Raw genomic sequence first — 16439 nt, 5'->3', positions numbered from 1 at the left:
AATTGATTTAAAATTTGACAAAGTTGTCTGTTCCATCAATCATTTATTGGTTTTTATCATCATTGTACTTGAAGATGATCCCGCTGTCACTTATGAAGGGTTCAAATTTTCATTATTTTAATATTTGAGAGCCATCAAACTTTTCTGGTACTAAAAAAAGTTTTGAAGAACAGATGTGACGATATCATGTTAACAAGTGCATAATCAGTATCTCTACAGTTATCAATTATTTATGCTTAGCATCGATATAGCTTTAAAAAGATCTAACATTTGTTTTTGAACTAACGATTAACAGTTCTAAAACGTAAAAGAAATTGCTATCTTTTAGCTGCAAAATCTTGAGACTAAGATGAGCCATCGGTAGCTTTGTAGCCAGCCTTGGGCAGGTTTCGGGCAAGATTGAGTCAAAGGTATTTACATCTATCGACCTATCTATCGTACTAGTTTTCCCACTGTAACATTTTTTATATGTTCATCCTCTCTTTTTTCATAAAATAAATTTTCAAAGCACAAAATCAAAATATTGTAGACCATCTAATAACATACAACACCAAAAGAATCTATAACCAGATAATAAAAATGTCCTTCAGAGGAGGTGGCAATAGAGGTCAAGCAAGAGTTCTACTACCGTTTGGTTTGGATTATGCTGACGTAGTTACAACGGAAAACACAACTGAAAAACCACAATATATACTACCTGTCAATAATAAACCATCAGAGATAGAAACATTAGCAGCTAAACAATCAATTAATTTTCAAAAGTTAGTATCAAATGGTGCATTCTATACGGGAAAATTAGATCAAAATCAAAAAAGGAGAAAAGGTGAAGATCAAGAAGATGAAACACAACAAAAAACTACCAACAAACAAATATTAAATAATATAAATGAAGATGGAATAGAACGATATAGTGATAGATATAAAAAAGTACAAAAAATAGGTAAAACTATTCAAGAACATCCTTATCAATTACAATTTTTTCCAGAAGAACTTTATTCAGTAATGGGTATATCAAATAAAAATAAAAAGAAATATCTTTCTTCAAAATTTGCAGCTAATGGAGGTATTGAAGAATTTTTAAGTGAAGAAAAATTAGCTAATATGGATGCAGAAGCTAAAGCAAAATCAATACGAGAAGAAATGATGAATAAAATAAGTAATGAAGATGATAACAAAAAAGATGACGCTGATGAAGTGCCGAGTGATCAAGAAGAAGATATGGATGATGAATTTGATGATGATGAAGATGATGATTATAATGCAGAACAATACTTCGATGGAGGTGATGATGATGAGGGCAATGATGATGGAGATGATCATGAAGCAGCGTTCTAGAAGAATCTTTTATAGAGTTATGAATTTAAAAAAGTTTACAAAATGAATGTATATTAATGAAGTTATTTACTTTTTTTTAAATATCAAAAGTAAAACTAACTAATGCATTTCTTCCTCCAGGTAATTTACTAAACCATCTACCAAATTTATGTTCTTTAGCTAATAAAACGAATATTTTTAACTTTTTAGCTTCTGGAATTTCAACACTATCTATTTTAACAACAAATCCTTTTAAATTTTCTATTTCTCCTATTAAACTAAATGATCTAAGTGTTTCATCTAATTTCCAAATTTTGACTGTCCCTCCAAATGAACCACTGAAAAAAATATTACTATAAGCTGGTGCATGTATTGCTGTAATCCAATATGGTTGAGGTTCAGGTATTTGTCGCGTGGCTAATTCTTTTGAAGATTCAGCACTTGCTTCTTCTGGTTTAAATTGTGGTTGTAAGCCATGAGCTAATCTCTTGGTAGTTTGTGCTTTCTTCTTAGCTAATGACCATAATGCTATATTTCCATTATCTGATCCAGTAACGAAATGAGATTCATCAATCATACTTACAACATCTATCGATCCTTCATTATGAAATGGTTCTTTCGCTTGAGTTTCATTATCATTATCATTATCATTACTATTACTTTTATGTTTTATTTGTTTTTTCAGCTGTTTTTTTTCAACAGAATCTCCACCTCTAAAAGTTAATCTTGTTTCCTCTGAAACTTTCCAAAACATGGCAGTTTTATCTCTACTTCCAACAGACACACAAGTTTCCCTAGCTAAAGATGATATATCCGAGATATTATCCTGATGTCCATATAGTACTTCCAACTGAGTGAATTGATTTATTGAAAATGTTCTTATTCTTAAATCTGCACATGCTGCAAATAACTGATCACTATTTCTCCTAAATGATATTGAATTTACTGCTGATCTGGTTTCTAATACTTTTAAACATACTAAATTCTCACTAGACCAAATTATTAGTCTTGAATCTGAACCTCCTGTGACTATGTATTTCCCATCTGGAGAAGCCGCTATGCAATTAATTTGTTCCCAATGATGATTAAGTTGTTGTTGTAATGTATTTAGGTTGAAATATTTTGGTCCACCTTTTGTATGCTTTATTCTATTTGGTTTCCTATTAGTATTTTGAGTATTACCTATATTCCATTTTATGATTTCTATATCTTTTGAAACAGTATATAGATAAGGATAATGTATACACATATCAGTTACATTTTTAGATCCTATTCTTGTTGTTATTAATTTAATTTGATGACTATCATCATCTAATTGTTGTGAAATTTTATCACCCCAAAATTTATATACATGACCTTTAGTTTCTGCTACATCAACTTGTAGTCTTCGTGAAAGAATTTCATCATCTAAATCTTGTGCATCGTATTCATCATTTTGCAATTCTTCATTTTTTAAATTTTCAAGATATTGTTTGGCTAATCTTCTTCTTTTATCTGTTGCTGTTTCATTTTCAAATTCTTCATCTGACAGTATATCTTCATCTGCTCTTCCGTCATCTTGATCTAGTATTTCGTCTTCTTCGTCACTGTCACTAGATATTTCTTCATCATGGGTATTTGATCTTTTTGATGGTTGTGGTGTTGATGATCTTGATTTTTTATTTTGTGATGTTGTTGATGTTGTTCTTGAATTCCGTTTTCTTTTCTTCGAGGGATCAGATAAAAACGGATCACCTGCCATATCTTATGAACTAGTAATTTATTTTGATTCTTTGTATAATATGGTTATTTTTCAGATCTATTGATTTAATTTTTTGTTAAGAGAGATGGCATCTGAAAAAAGATGCGTAGAATAAAGCGCGCGTTATTTGATAATTAAGTATTGTTATTATTATTAGTAATAAATTAAAACCTCCTCCATCCAGCATTATATGTCTAATCCTCGAGTAAGTCCTCAATATCAGCGTCTTCCTGTGCATTATAAGCGGTTTGATGTCTTTGTCTCGTCTCAGCTGCGATTTGTTCCAATACTGCTTCAGTGATTTTTACATTCTTTCTGGTCTTCTTACCCCATCCAAATTCATTTGCTTCTTTTTCTAATTTTTCTTCAATTTGTTGTTGAGCTTCAGCTTCTTTTAAGGGTTTTGCTAGTTTTTCTTGTTCATCTTGTTTTAATTGATGTTCTGTTTGTTTTCTTGACGCCCATTGTGAATAGTATTTTCTAAATATGAAATATGCACAAAGCACTATTGTCAATCTAAAATACTTTTTGAATGTATCTCTTTCTACGTAATCATATATTTCTTCAAACGCCATCTTGCCATGAATGTTGTGAACTAAGTATCGTTTGGAAACTTTACAATAACTGAAGGGTGAAACAACTTTTTTTTTCAAAAGATCAATCGGAGTTTATTTTGGTCTCGGCTTTATATTTTATCTATTTACTTTTTACGCTTTCTCTCTTACAATTCTTCATCCATATCTTCATCATCATCTTCATCGAATGGATCTATCTCAGGAAAGTCTCCAACTTCAACTTGTTTCGGTTTAACGAAACTCCCATGTTTTGGTTTACATACAAAAATTTGTATACCATCAATATCACCATTATTTTTACCTACAGGTTCATCAAATTCAATCCCAACCCAATCATTTTTACTTTGATCTAAATCTTCAATTTTCCCTACAAATTTTACAGTTCCACGTCTTTCTCCTTCAATATTTATAACTCTACATCTTAATCCTACTTTTATTTTACTTAGTTGTTCTTGATTTTCTTTTTCTATTTTTTTTTGCAAAATTTCATAATCAGGATCAAATCTTCCTAATTTTTGGGATTGTTTCCATGACAATACTGAATCTTGTCTTTTTTGATATTCTTCTTCCGATAATTTGAATTCTTCTTGTTGATTTTGTACTGATGGGGATATAACAGATGATATTTGATTTGTAGTTGAATTTGGATCTAAATCAATTATATGAATTCTACTATAATTTTTGATGTTTATACTTGATAATAATACATCTTCATCATTTTCATTGGGTTGTGTTGTGATTTTAATAAACTCATTTGAATATTTATTTGGAAAATATTGAATTAATTGATTTTGAGGTTCAATTCCTGTTATTTGTTCTAATTTTTGTTTGAGGTATTTTAAATTCCATTGAGGTGAAATCCTTCTTTCCGATGAAGTTAAATCTGAGGTGACAAACACATTTAAATCACTCATGATATAGTTCGAACACTTTTGGTGGTAATAAATTGGGCTAATCTTTTACGTGTTTCAGAGTTTTAAGACGTGAAAATAAAAGTAAACAATGATCTTTGAGTCATGTGACTTATCACGTGATTATGTTACATGCATCAGTCGGGAAAAGATGTCATTTGAAGTTGATAAGCTGGAAGTAGAATAAGGCGTTTACCGTTGCTAACAACAGAGCCATTGGTATGGATGATAATTGGCCTTAGTGTAGCTTATAAAATTCGATGATTCAATTAGTATTTTTTCAATTCTTTTATTCGAATTTGATTGCAAAATTAATTAGATTTTAGTTTAATTTTCATTTGGTTAGCATTAAATCCCAATGACAATATTCTCCAACGATTCTTGCAACGTGGTAATAACGCTTAATCTAAAATGAGATAGCTTCATGGGTTTGGCAGTAGGTCAAACGTTGTGTTTTGAGGGTTTTTTAAATTGAGAGATTGATGTCCTTTAATTTATGACATTGAAATTAATAGTTTTTAAATTGCTCTATTTTGTGTAATACGTCTAAATTTCTACAAGTCTCATGTGGGGAGTGGTTAGAAATTATAATTTTAATTTTTAAGTTGACTGATATGAATATTTGAGTGTCCAGTAGTCAATTCAGTTTTTAATCAATTGCTGATTATTTTGACTTATTCATAATCCAGTAGGAGTTAAATTTAGAAAGTTCATCAATTGGTCTACAATATACATTTGTCCTATTTTATACACAAAAACTCGAATCTGTAATTGTTTTAAATTCCAACAGATTTTTTATTACATCCTACCAAAATATAGCAATTGAGTTTTAAACAGCTTCATATACCAATTGAAAAAGATGTCTGATTACAAGGTAGAAACAATTGATACTAAACCATTCCAAGATCAAAAACCAGGGACTTCAGGTTTAAGAAAGAAGGTCACTATTTTTAAACAAGATCATTATACTGAAAATTTCTTGCAATCAATATTAGATGCTATACCTGAGGGCTCTACTGATGCAACATTAGTTGTAGGAGGTGATGGTAGATATTATAATGATCATGTTATTCAACTCATTATAGAAATAGCAGCAGCGAATAAAGTCAAAAAAATTATAGTTGGACAAAATGGTATATTATCTACTCCTGCTACTTCTCATATTATAAGAATTTTAAAAGCAACTGGTGGTATTATTTTAACTGCTAGTCATAATCCAGGTGGACCTAAAAATGATTTAGGAATAAAATATAATTTAGGAAATGGAGGACCAGCTCCTGAATCAGTTACTAATAAAATTTATGAAATTTCAAAAACTCTTAAGAGTTATAAAATTATAAATTTACCAAAAATTGATATTTCGAAAATTGGAGAACAAAAAATTGGACCAATTGAAGTTGAAGTAATTGATTCAACTAAAGATTATGTTGAAATGTTAAAAAATATATTTGATTTTCCATTAATTAAATCTTTCTTGGATAAAGAAACTAAAAATGGTTTCAAAGTATTATTTGATGCATTAAATGGAGTAACTGGACCTTATGGTTATAAAATTTTTATTGAAGAATTAGGATTACCAGAATCTTCTATACAAAATTTTAAACCTTTGGAAGATTTTGGAGGATTACATCCTGATCCAAATTTAACATATGCTTCAACATTAGTTGAAAGAGTAGATAAAGAAAATATTGCATTTGGTGCAGCATCAGATGGTGATGGTGATAGAAATATGATATATGGAGCTGGAACATTTGTTTCACCTGGTGATTCAGTTGCTATTATTTCTGAATATGCAGATTCTATTCCATATTTTAAAAAGGGAATATATGGATTAGCTAGATCAATGCCAACTTCAGGAGCTATTGATTTAGTTGCAAAAGATAAAAAATTAGACTGTTATGAAGTCCCCACTGGTTGGAAATTTTTTTGTTCATTATTTGATAATGATAAATTAAGTATTTGTGGTGAAGAAAGTTTTGGTACTGGTTCAAATCACATTAGAGAAAAAGATGGTTTATGGGCTATAGTTGCATGGTTAAATGTTTTAGCTGATTACAACAAGCAAAATCCAAATGATAAAACATCAATTGAAATTGTTCAAAATTCATTTTGGGAAAAATATGGTAGAACTTTTTTCACAAGATATGATTATGAAAATGTATCAAGTGAAGGAGCTAATGAATTAGTTGGATTATTACAAAAAATAATTGATACTTCAAAACCAGGTGAAGAATTAAAACCAGGTTATATTATAAAAGATTTAGGTAATTTTTCATATACTGATTTGGATGGTTCTGTATCATCAAATCAAGGTTTATTTATAAAATTTGAAAATGGTTTAAGATTTATTGTTAGATTATCTGGAACTGGTTCATCAGGTGCAACAGTTAGATTATATTTAGAAAAACATTCAAATGATAAATCAACTTATCAAGTTAATGTTGATACATATTTGAAAAAAGATATTGACTTTGTTTTAGATTTATTAAAATTTAAACAATTTTTAGGTAAAGAGGAACCAGATGTGAAGACATAAATGAGTATTAAGGTATAGTTATTTTGCATTTTATTTACATTACATTAATTGAATATCCTTTAAGATTGTTTTAATAACCTCTTCTTCTTGCATCATTGACTTGAGCTAATAAATCTTTAAATCCAGATGAGAATTTTCTTCTCCACCATTCTCTTTTCAATTGTTTTCTATATTTAGCAGGTCTTATATATCTTGATTGAATTTTTTGTAAATATTTAATTTTATTCTCATTATTTAATCTTTTAATTTGAATAAAAGTTCTTGATAAATTATTATAATTTACATCTATTGATCTACCAGCATTTGTACCAAATTCTTTTATTCCCTTTGCTACTTCTCTAGGAGTTTGTTGTCTATTTGTATCAAATCCAAATCTTTCAGATATTGAATCTTGAAATGATAATTCTGGTATTGAACTTTTTAATAATTCATCTATATTTATTTTAGTGTCTTTCTGTTGTGTTGGTTGTTGAGGTTTTGGAACTGATGAGTCTGGAATTGTTGTGTTAAATCTTAAACTGGGTTTGAATAAGCTGGGTATTATCCTTTGTCTCGGTATTAGTCTGAACATTGTGTGGTTGATTATTCCTTTATTAGCTTTGGTTAAATTTGAAAAAAAAATTTCAAAATCAAAATTCAAATCCGTTTGAAACACAAAATTATTCAAGTAGATAGAATCAATTATAACGGACTTTCAATTGATATACCAAAGATATCACCAAGATCTAGATGTACTTGTTCAACCAAATATGTCTCAAATTAATACACCAACCTCTAATGCATCAATATATTTAAATTCAGTGTGTCCAACCTACAATGAATTAGGTGATAATACATTCTACAATTTACCGAATAATATACCTCAACAAACTAAAGAAATATCATGGCCTATACTAAATGGTAAAACAATTAAAAAATTAGTATTAGAAGATAGATATTTAAATATAGCAAGACCACCAATGGGACCTTATGAATCAACTAGTTATGTTTCATTACCAAGACATATTGTATCAGATTTTAATAATAAAATAAAACTGATTGAAAGAGCTCAAGAAGGTAATTTACATATTGGAGCAAATGTAAATCCTTTAATACAAGATCCTTTTAGAAATCCAAGTTTAAATCCTGGAGCATTGACTACTATTATTGAATTAAAACCTGAATTTAAACTGAAGAATCCTTTTAAAATTGTATTAAATTTGGAGAAATTATTGATTAATGAAGATGATTATTTAAATATACAAGATGAAGTATCTGGTTGGGAAACTAATGATAATTTTGATTCATATACTAAGCTACTAGTTTCTTCAAATGTTAATGTTTTGAATATAATTGGATTGTCTGAAACATTTGAATTCACAAACACTATAGAACGAAATGAGCCTCAAACAACAAATTTAATAGAAAAACCTATACTAAGAATTCAATTTGATCATTCTGCAATCATCACTTCACTAATTACTTTCACTTTAAATAACGAACTCATTATAGTACTTGGATTTCATTCTGGGGTTATATCCATCATAAAGCCTAAAAATATGAAGATCAAAAACATCAATTTCAATTCAAATATACGAGAAGAATCTTTAGAAATTATAGGTGTATCATCTTTACATATTATGCAACATAATCTTTACGAATATTTAATCGTTGCTGGGTTTTCAAATGGAGAAGTGGCTATTATAAATCCTACTGGAGAAGCATCTCCTTATAAAAAAACAGTTGAAGATAAAGATGAATTTGTTACATTTTTTAAAAAATTTGATTTAAGTCCATTTGCAACAACTTCAAAAAATCAAATTATTGGTCATTTTAAATTAAGTCATAAACCAATAACTTCTATAACTTCAACTATGTCAATTGAAAAATCAAATCAAATTACAGATTTACAACCTCAATTATTAGCTATTGCATCTTCAGATGGATTTATAAAATTTATTGATTTAATGTTTACTTTTACAAAAAATGATACAAATAGTATTGTTACTGATATAATTTCAAATTATTTTAATAGTGGAATATCAGATTTAAAATTTAGTCCTGATTTTAAATTTTTTAGTATTGTTGGAAAAGGAGATTTAATTGAAGTTTTTAAAATGACTTATTATAATGCTAATGGATTATTAAAAAGACAAAATAGTAGATCAAGAAGTGGAACTATAAATAGTATTACATCAACTTCTGAAAATCAAGAAATAAAATATCCTCCCATAATAAAATCAATTCAAATTGTTTGTCGTTTTAAAGGACATACAAATATGGTTAAATCTATACAATTTTTAAAAGATAATGATGATACTTCATCAATGTATAGATTGATAAGTTGTGGATCAGATGGTAAAATATTTGTATGGGAATTTGATTATAAAGCTATACCGAAAGTTAAAAAACCTATAACTCAAACACATCAACATCATCATTATCATCATCTGCATCTGAGACCTAGAGAAGGTAGAAAATCAATACATGAAAAAAAAAATAGTATACCTATAATAACTCATAGCCCAAGTCCTTTACCTCATACAAGATCATCATTACATAAAAGAACAAAATCAGAAGATCCAATATTTAAAAATCCTTCATTAACTAATTTATTATCTACTAAAAATATTAATCTAAATAGTGTTTTACAAGATGATGAAAATACAAAGCAAAACACTGTTGGTGGAAATCAAGTTGATAATGTAATTGCATTATATAAACAATTATTAGATATTAGAAATAAAAAAGATTTACAAAAAAAATTTGGACAATATGGTACAATAATTTCACCAATTATAAATGATAAATATGTTCCATCTATTTCAATACCATTAGTAACTATTGATTTATCATGTATTATACCAGATGGAAAAATTGATAATTTTATTTTAAATAAAGATTCATTTTGGTGTTTTTGTAAAAATGGTGATATTTTTAAATATAATATAGCTCCTTAATTAATTTGTTTGAAAATTTTCAAAAATATTTCCATCTAATCCAAATCCTAATTCTTCTTCTAATCTATAATAATCTTGACCTAATGAAGAATTTTGAAATTCTGTATCATTTATTAACTTTGTATGTTGTTGTTGTTGTTGTTGTTGTTCTTGTTGTTGATAATTTTGTTCAATATTTGAATATGAAAATTCATTTAATTCTTGAGGTTTTGGATAATCTTCTTCTCTTTGATTATTTATTCTTGATGTTATATCTATTATATCTTTATTTCTAAATTCTTGATATTGGTGTTGTTGATGTTGTTGTTGGTGTTGTTGATGTTGTTGTTGATGTTGTTGTTGATGTTGTTGGAGTTGATTTTCTTGTTGATGATGATATTCTTGTTGTTGATTTTCTTGTTCTTGTTTTGCACGTTGTTGAATTTGCATTTGTAATTGAATTTGTTGTTGTTCTTCAATAGGTTTTCTAACAAATTCTCTAAAATTTTTAACTTCTTCTATAATTAACAGTTTCATATCTTGAAATTCTTCAAATTGTTCAAAAGTTTTAAAATCAAATTTAATTTGACATTCTGGTTCATCTCTTGGATCATGCCATACTTCTAAATACTTATGATTTAATGCTTCTGAAACACTAATTCTTTCATTTGGATCTAATGTTAACATTTTTTCTAATAAATCAATTGCTAATGGATTTGCTTGAGGAAATAAATTTTCAAATTTTATTTTTTTCATAAATGGTAATGATCTAACATAATTTTGAGCTCTTGTTGAACCAATTTTACTTAATGTATCTTCAGAAGGTGTACCTAATATTAATAAAATTTGATTTAATTGATCAACATAATCTTTACCTCTGAAAATTGGTTTCCCACCTAATAATTCAGCTAATATACAACCAACTGACCATACATCAATTGCTTTTGTATAATTAGTAAAACTTAACATAATTTCAGGAGCTCTATACCATCTAGTTGCAACATATTCAGTCATAAAACCTTGATTTTGTTCAAAATCTTCAGAAAATCCTCTTGCTAAACCAAAATCACAAATTTTTAATTCACAATCTGCATTAACTAATAAATTCCCAGGTTTTAAATCTCTATGTAATACATCAGCAGAATGAATATATTTTAAACCACATAAAATTTGATAAATAAATGATTGATAATGCAGATCAGTTAATGGTTGACCAGATCTTATAATTTGATGCATATCACATTCCATTAATTCTTCATAAAGATAAATTTCATTAAATTCTCCACTTAATGGATTGGGGATTATATCTAAATCATAAAGACATGTTATATTTTTATGACCTCTAAAAAATTGTAATAATTTAATTTCTCTTAATGCTCTTTTACATAGTATTTTCTTGTTAAAGATGTTTGTTATTTTTTTAATGGCTACATATGATCCATCAGCAGATGATGATAAATTTGAATCTGTGTTATTATTATTATCTAGATTATTTGTTGTATTTGTATTTCCATCATCATATTTTGCAGAACATACAATTCCATATGCTCCATGACCTAATTCTTTTATTACTTTGAATCGTTTATCTATTATAAATTCTTGATTATAAACTTTATTAACTGTTCTACCATAATATAGATTATTTTCTTCTTGTTGACTCATATGAATATTTGTAATTGAATAAGTTGAAATAATAAAACAATAAATATGTGAAATGAATAATGCAAAATTAAGTGTATAGATGAATAGTTGAAGTTGATGCAGGTGGTATATATGAATAGGTTGGTTAGCTTAATAATTTGTTTGCTAGGGATTAGATCTATAGGTTTTTGGTCGTATAGTGAATATAATAATTAATCCGTATAGATATTTGATTCAGTTTCTCTGACTAAATGATCTCATTAAATAAAGAGACAAAGAGAAAAAAAGACAAAAACAGAACGTTATACAAAAAGATAAAAATAGAAAATCAAAATAACATCATAAACAAAACAAACAAAGAAGGACAAGATAAAATTTAGAAAACAAAAAGAATGCCTAACCAATAGCTGCATTATTTGGTTTGTTAAATTAAAGGTAAAGATCAAAAAAACACTTTATCATGAGGCGATAAATCAAATCCGCATATTGATAAACCAAAAGTACAATCAACCTCGAATATTCAATGAAATCATACATGCTCTTATACTAGTGGTTTGGGTCTTCTCTGTCTAGTTTTGATCTTACAAGCTTGATTAGACCTCAGTATTGATATAAAGAAAAATACTAGTAATATTGCATTGACGTTTTTTACCTTCCATGAGTTTTTCCTTCTTCAATTCCGTGTTTCAGTTTAATCTCATATGTACTTATCTACAATAACAAAATAAGGAAACACAATAGGAACGGATAAAGTATTATCTAATTGATTCCATTATGGACTTCTCTTGATTATTAATTCGCTAATGATCTGATCTGATCTAATCTATCATGTAAATATTATTAAAAATCATAACACATAAGATATTCCACATTTTTGTTCTCTGCCAAATTTTTATTACGTACATATTATAATAATTTTTCTCCGAAATTATTGATAATGCCGTATCATCATTTTTTAGTACCTAAATCCATACATTGATTTCTGAATTATAATTGTTTCAATAATCAGGGTCAAATATCAATAAATTTATTAATATTTCTGCTTCTTCTTATATGTACCTGGCTACATTTTCTGAAAAGCTCAGGAATTTATTGGAGTAGATCTTCATATATTGAAAGATCATATATTGAAAGATATGAATCAGTGAATTGGTTTTAGAATAGTGTGACTCTGAAAAGCCGATCATAGCCTTGTTAAATTTTTTTTGAGTCGTAGCTTCACATAGTTTGACTTCCATTACATAGTTCAAAATCTTCAGCTGGGGCCTAAGCCTAACAGATATCAGATCTAATCAACTAGCCACTGCGGAAACATCTCTAATAGTTTATCTCAAAATATACAATAGGTAGGTCAGAATTCCGAACCAATGTAACAAATACGGTTGTATTATTGATTTGAATGGATGGAAAGTTGAAAATTTTGAGTTTTTGATAACAACAACTTATGGAAATTTGATTCACTATCATAGGATTTATAAGGTCGCTTTTTAAACTTTTTTTTTCGTACCCACTAGTTCATGCAAGGGATGAGGTTAATTTTTTGAATAAGAATAAAGTGTATTTAAGTTTATAACTTCAATAAAGTTAAAATTTAGCTCAATAATATTTAGTGATAAAGTTATAATCATATACAAAGCTTAATCTCCCGGAAATGTGCAGAGTTATATAAAAGCTTTTTGATAAATATATTTTGTAGCCACATATGTCATTTTGAAATCTGAATGAGATTTTATTGATCGTTTTGCAATCTATGTTTCAGATCTGAGATCTCGTATATTATGAAATCTTTTTTTTTTTTTCAGCTTAGATCGTCACTGTACTGTAAGAGAACAAATCTTACTTTCAATTCTCAAAACCATCAAAAATTGGCGATTATTCCTCGAGCAACTGGGTTTTAATGCAAGTAGAACCGGAAATGTAGAACTGAACACTTTTAAATAAAGTCAATCCTAGTCATGTTTGAGTATGTACAACTTTTGAAAATATAACCATGTTGTACTGCAAAGCGGTTATAACGACATTGAAACAAAATATAAAAAAAAGATATCACTAACAAAATCAGAAGCAGAAAGATAGGACGTGGTAGTGAATTGATGATAACAAAAGCAATAATCACCATTTAAAGCTCAAAATTAGTTAATCAATTGCTCAAAGTTTAATTTAACAATTGTGCAAACCTTAAAAGTTTTACAAAAGGGGGTGAGGGGATTGAAGATTTTGTATGAAGGATTAAAAAACATGAAGTCAATACGTTTCGTGCTAGCAATTGAAATTTTTTTGCTAGCTAGTGCAAATGCAGTAAGTACAAATCTAAGATCTCGTAACGATCGTCGTATCTACCAAATCCTGTTTCAGAACTAAATAGAAGAAGATCAGCAAATTTAGTTCAATTCAGAAGTATATAAGATTCAAATTAATTGATGAGGGTTAATTAGCTTACAACTATAAGCTTAAACTTTTTGTAGAACGTATATGTAGATTTAGCCGATTATTATCTAAAACTTTAAAAGATTCAAAAAAGCTTTATTGAAAGTATAAAGTTAACTTTTAACTTTTTCTTATCACCAAAAAATTGAGATCTGATTTGTATTTGCAGTTGATTGTATAATTTTGATCATCCAAAGTTCGTAAATTATCAAGTTCAAGATCTAGCAGAAATGATAGGAAAAGGCGGATGAATTATGTTGTCGGTTATGATAATATTAGTTTTACGCCTTGATAGAATATTATAATCTTCAAAAATATAATATTGGATTCTTGATCTAATCCGGTAAATTATTCTTTGAATAAGCCATACGTTTAAAAAATTCTTCATTCATTTGCCTCTCCTCAAATTAGTACAAATTTAGATTGCTCTATTCGTCAAGAAGTAGCGAAAGAAAAATTAGAGTTTGTAGAATTTTTACTAGTAAGAGTAAGAGTGAGGTTTTAAACTAAATCAAACTTTTTTAGATTAAATTTTTAGTTCAAAATAAAGGATTTCGTAAATTTTGTTTTAGTTTTAGTTGATTTAGAGTACCCAGTCAATGCCGATTCATACCCGATTGCTTTGACTGGTTTGTACCCCTATGCAATTAGAACCATAATCTATGACAAGCTCCTCCGAGAAAATCGAGTTTGTTGTGTCATTAGAAGTGTTTAATTCCAATAGCTCAGAGTAAAGAAAATAATTAATTAAATTAAAAAAAAGTTAGATCTGCGATTTTATGCAAGTGAAAGATCTCTCGTATCTGAAGAAAAATATAATAATTTCAACATAAAAAACTGATATCAATAATCGACTTGATAGGTCATGGTATATAAAGCTTATGGATGACCAATAGATAACAATCATTTCAACTGAGTACTCGTAAACAGATAAGTATGTCTTTTTTGCAAGTTATGCCTTTGCTTGCTTTATCAATAAATGTAACTTGAACACTGATATACAAATTAAGTAATTTTGCAGTATGATATAACCTTCTTTTGTCTCACTTTTATTTGGTCTACTTCATCAAAATAACAATATATTATTCATGATAATTTTACTCTCTTGCATGGTAATACCATGAGGTTACAATTGATAAACAACTTTATGGATATTCATAAGACAATGAAGATTAGAAGAAAAAGCCTTGCGTTGTATTTATTATTAATCAATTATATCAGATTTTCTTCATTTAAGGCGATTTCATTTCAACCAAGACCGATTATCCTGCTTTACTTTGTACGATCTGTGACTTTAGTTAAGTTCTCGCATCAAAACAAACCCTACATTTTTTTGACTAAACTCGCTATCTATTTCATTGATTTTAGTTTGAAATTTTACTATAATTTAAACTAAACTCGCAATTTAATTTAAAAGTTTATAAAACATATTAATGGCACAAGAAAAGTTTAAATTGATTAACTTTCCATATATTTAAACTTTGGAGCTTATTCAAATTTCCTTAATCCCAATATCAAACCTTTTTTTTTATATAATAAATTTGACAGATAAATCTATAAACTTTATCTTAATAATATATACCGTATTTGCTTTCTTGTTGTTTTAGAGTTATAATAATTTTGTCATTCATTATTTTTTGGTGTGTCAAATTACTTATAATAATTGTTCGGAATAACATGGTTCGAAGACTAATAGTTATATAATAATATTCTTGTTTCAAGAACCGCCTTTAGCAAGATGATTCTCAACAATTTTAATTGAATGATCTAGGATGATCGATCATCTGCTTGTGTTTCTAATAATGAAGTGACACAGTTCGTAATCTAAGTTGATGATTAAATTGGAAAAGTAGATTATCATACAAATATCATAGAGTAGTAATGTACAATGACAAAACCTTAATTTTCAAAAGTACATATCCGTAATTAACAACTGGCTCTTATGAATTTTTGAATTATAAACATAGACTATATAATTGAATGATATTTAACCCAACTGACATACAATTACCCAGATTTTAACTAAAATTTGTTTTAGTACATTCCACTGAAATTACTTAACCAAGTTAATAAGCTCAGTAATAGTATAAAGAGGTTGATGAGTTAAAATTACACAAATGAATAATCTGAACGTATTGTGATACAATTTCATCCCTAAAAATTTATTTAAATTTGTGTTCCCCAATTTTAGATCTGAAACAGTAAACTAAAAACAAATTGGAATTTCTACAAGTTTAAATATGCTCCTTTTTTCAGCCACATCGACATTAATATAGTCTATTTAATCAATATACCATACAGTAAGCTCTGGCTAAACATGATACATAAGTCATATGTTTATCGAAGCCATTTATAATTCTATAAGAAATATTATAA

General features: G+C 27.8%; 8 protein-coding genes across 8 annotated transcripts; 3 read left to right on the top strand and 5 right to left on the bottom strand. All coding sequences in view use genetic code 12, as the record gives it.

The window, feature by feature from the left end:
* Positions 1-579: 579 nt before the first annotated feature.
* Positions 580-1335, top strand: RPC31 (DNA-directed RNA polymerase III subunit; the record flags this gene model as incomplete). Its single annotated transcript, XM_051755901.1, has 1 exon — positions 580-1335. One exon carries the CDS (start codon positions 580-582, stop codon positions 1333-1335), a length of 756 nt encoding a protein of 251 aa, XP_051616869.1.
* A 76-nt stretch (positions 1336-1411) lies between these two features.
* Positions 1412-3055, bottom strand: RRP9 (Rrp9p; the record flags this gene model as incomplete). Its single annotated transcript, XM_051755890.1, has 1 exon — positions 1412-3055. One exon carries the CDS (start codon positions 3053-3055, stop codon positions 1412-1414), a length of 1644 nt encoding a protein of 547 aa, XP_051616868.1.
* Positions 3056-3249: 194 nt separating this feature from the next.
* KGF55_000129 (uncharacterized protein) lies at positions 3250-3630 on the bottom strand (the record flags this gene model as incomplete). The annotated part of the gene is made up of 1 exon (XM_051755879.1): positions 3250-3630. One exon carries the CDS (start codon positions 3628-3630, stop codon positions 3250-3252), a length of 381 nt encoding a protein of 126 aa, XP_051616867.1.
* Positions 3631-3776: 146 nt separating this feature from the next.
* On the bottom strand, positions 3777-4544 carry KGF55_000128 (uncharacterized protein; the record flags this gene model as incomplete). Its single annotated transcript, XM_051755868.1, has 1 exon — positions 3777-4544. One exon carries the CDS (start codon positions 4542-4544, stop codon positions 3777-3779), a length of 768 nt encoding a protein of 255 aa, XP_051616866.1.
* An 856-nt stretch (positions 4545-5400) lies between these two features.
* Positions 5401-7077, top strand: PGM2 (phosphoglucomutase; the record flags this gene model as incomplete). The annotated part of the gene is made up of 1 exon (XM_051755857.1): positions 5401-7077. One exon carries the CDS (start codon positions 5401-5403, stop codon positions 7075-7077), a length of 1677 nt encoding a protein of 558 aa, XP_051616865.1.
* Positions 7078-7147: 70 nt separating this feature from the next.
* On the bottom strand, positions 7148-7648 carry KGF55_000126 (mitochondrial 37S ribosomal protein bS21m; the record flags this gene model as incomplete). Its single annotated transcript, XM_051755845.1, has 1 exon — positions 7148-7648. One exon carries the CDS (start codon positions 7646-7648, stop codon positions 7148-7150), a length of 501 nt encoding a protein of 166 aa, XP_051616864.1.
* Positions 7649-7826: 178 nt separating this feature from the next.
* KGF55_000125 (uncharacterized protein) lies at positions 7827-9951 on the top strand (the record flags this gene model as incomplete). The annotated part of the gene is made up of 2 exons (XM_051755834.1): positions 7827-9869; positions 9925-9951. The coding sequence occupies 2 exons, from the start codon at positions 7827-7829 to the stop codon at positions 9949-9951; spliced, it is 2070 nt and encodes a 689-aa protein (XP_051616863.1).
* Positions 9952-10016: 65 nt separating this feature from the next.
* On the bottom strand, positions 10017-11657 carry MKC1 (mitogen-activated serine/threonine-protein kinase; the record flags this gene model as incomplete). Its single annotated transcript, XM_051755823.1, has 1 exon — positions 10017-11657. The coding sequence occupies one exon, from the start codon at positions 11655-11657 to the stop codon at positions 10017-10019; it is 1641 nt and encodes a 546-aa protein (XP_051616862.1).
* Positions 11658-16439: the final 4782 nt, after the last annotated feature.

This window comes from Candida pseudojiufengensis (genome assembly GCF_024610245.1).
Source record: "Candida pseudojiufengensis strain CBS 10847 chromosome Unknown scaffold6, whole genome shotgun sequence".
In the NCBI taxonomy this organism is placed as follows: Eukaryota; Fungi; Ascomycota; class Pichiomycetes; order Serinales; family Debaryomycetaceae; genus Lodderomyces; species Lodderomyces pseudojiufengensis.
The sequence above is the reverse complement of the archived record's forward strand: the minus strand, read 5'-3'. Positions and strand labels throughout refer to the sequence as shown.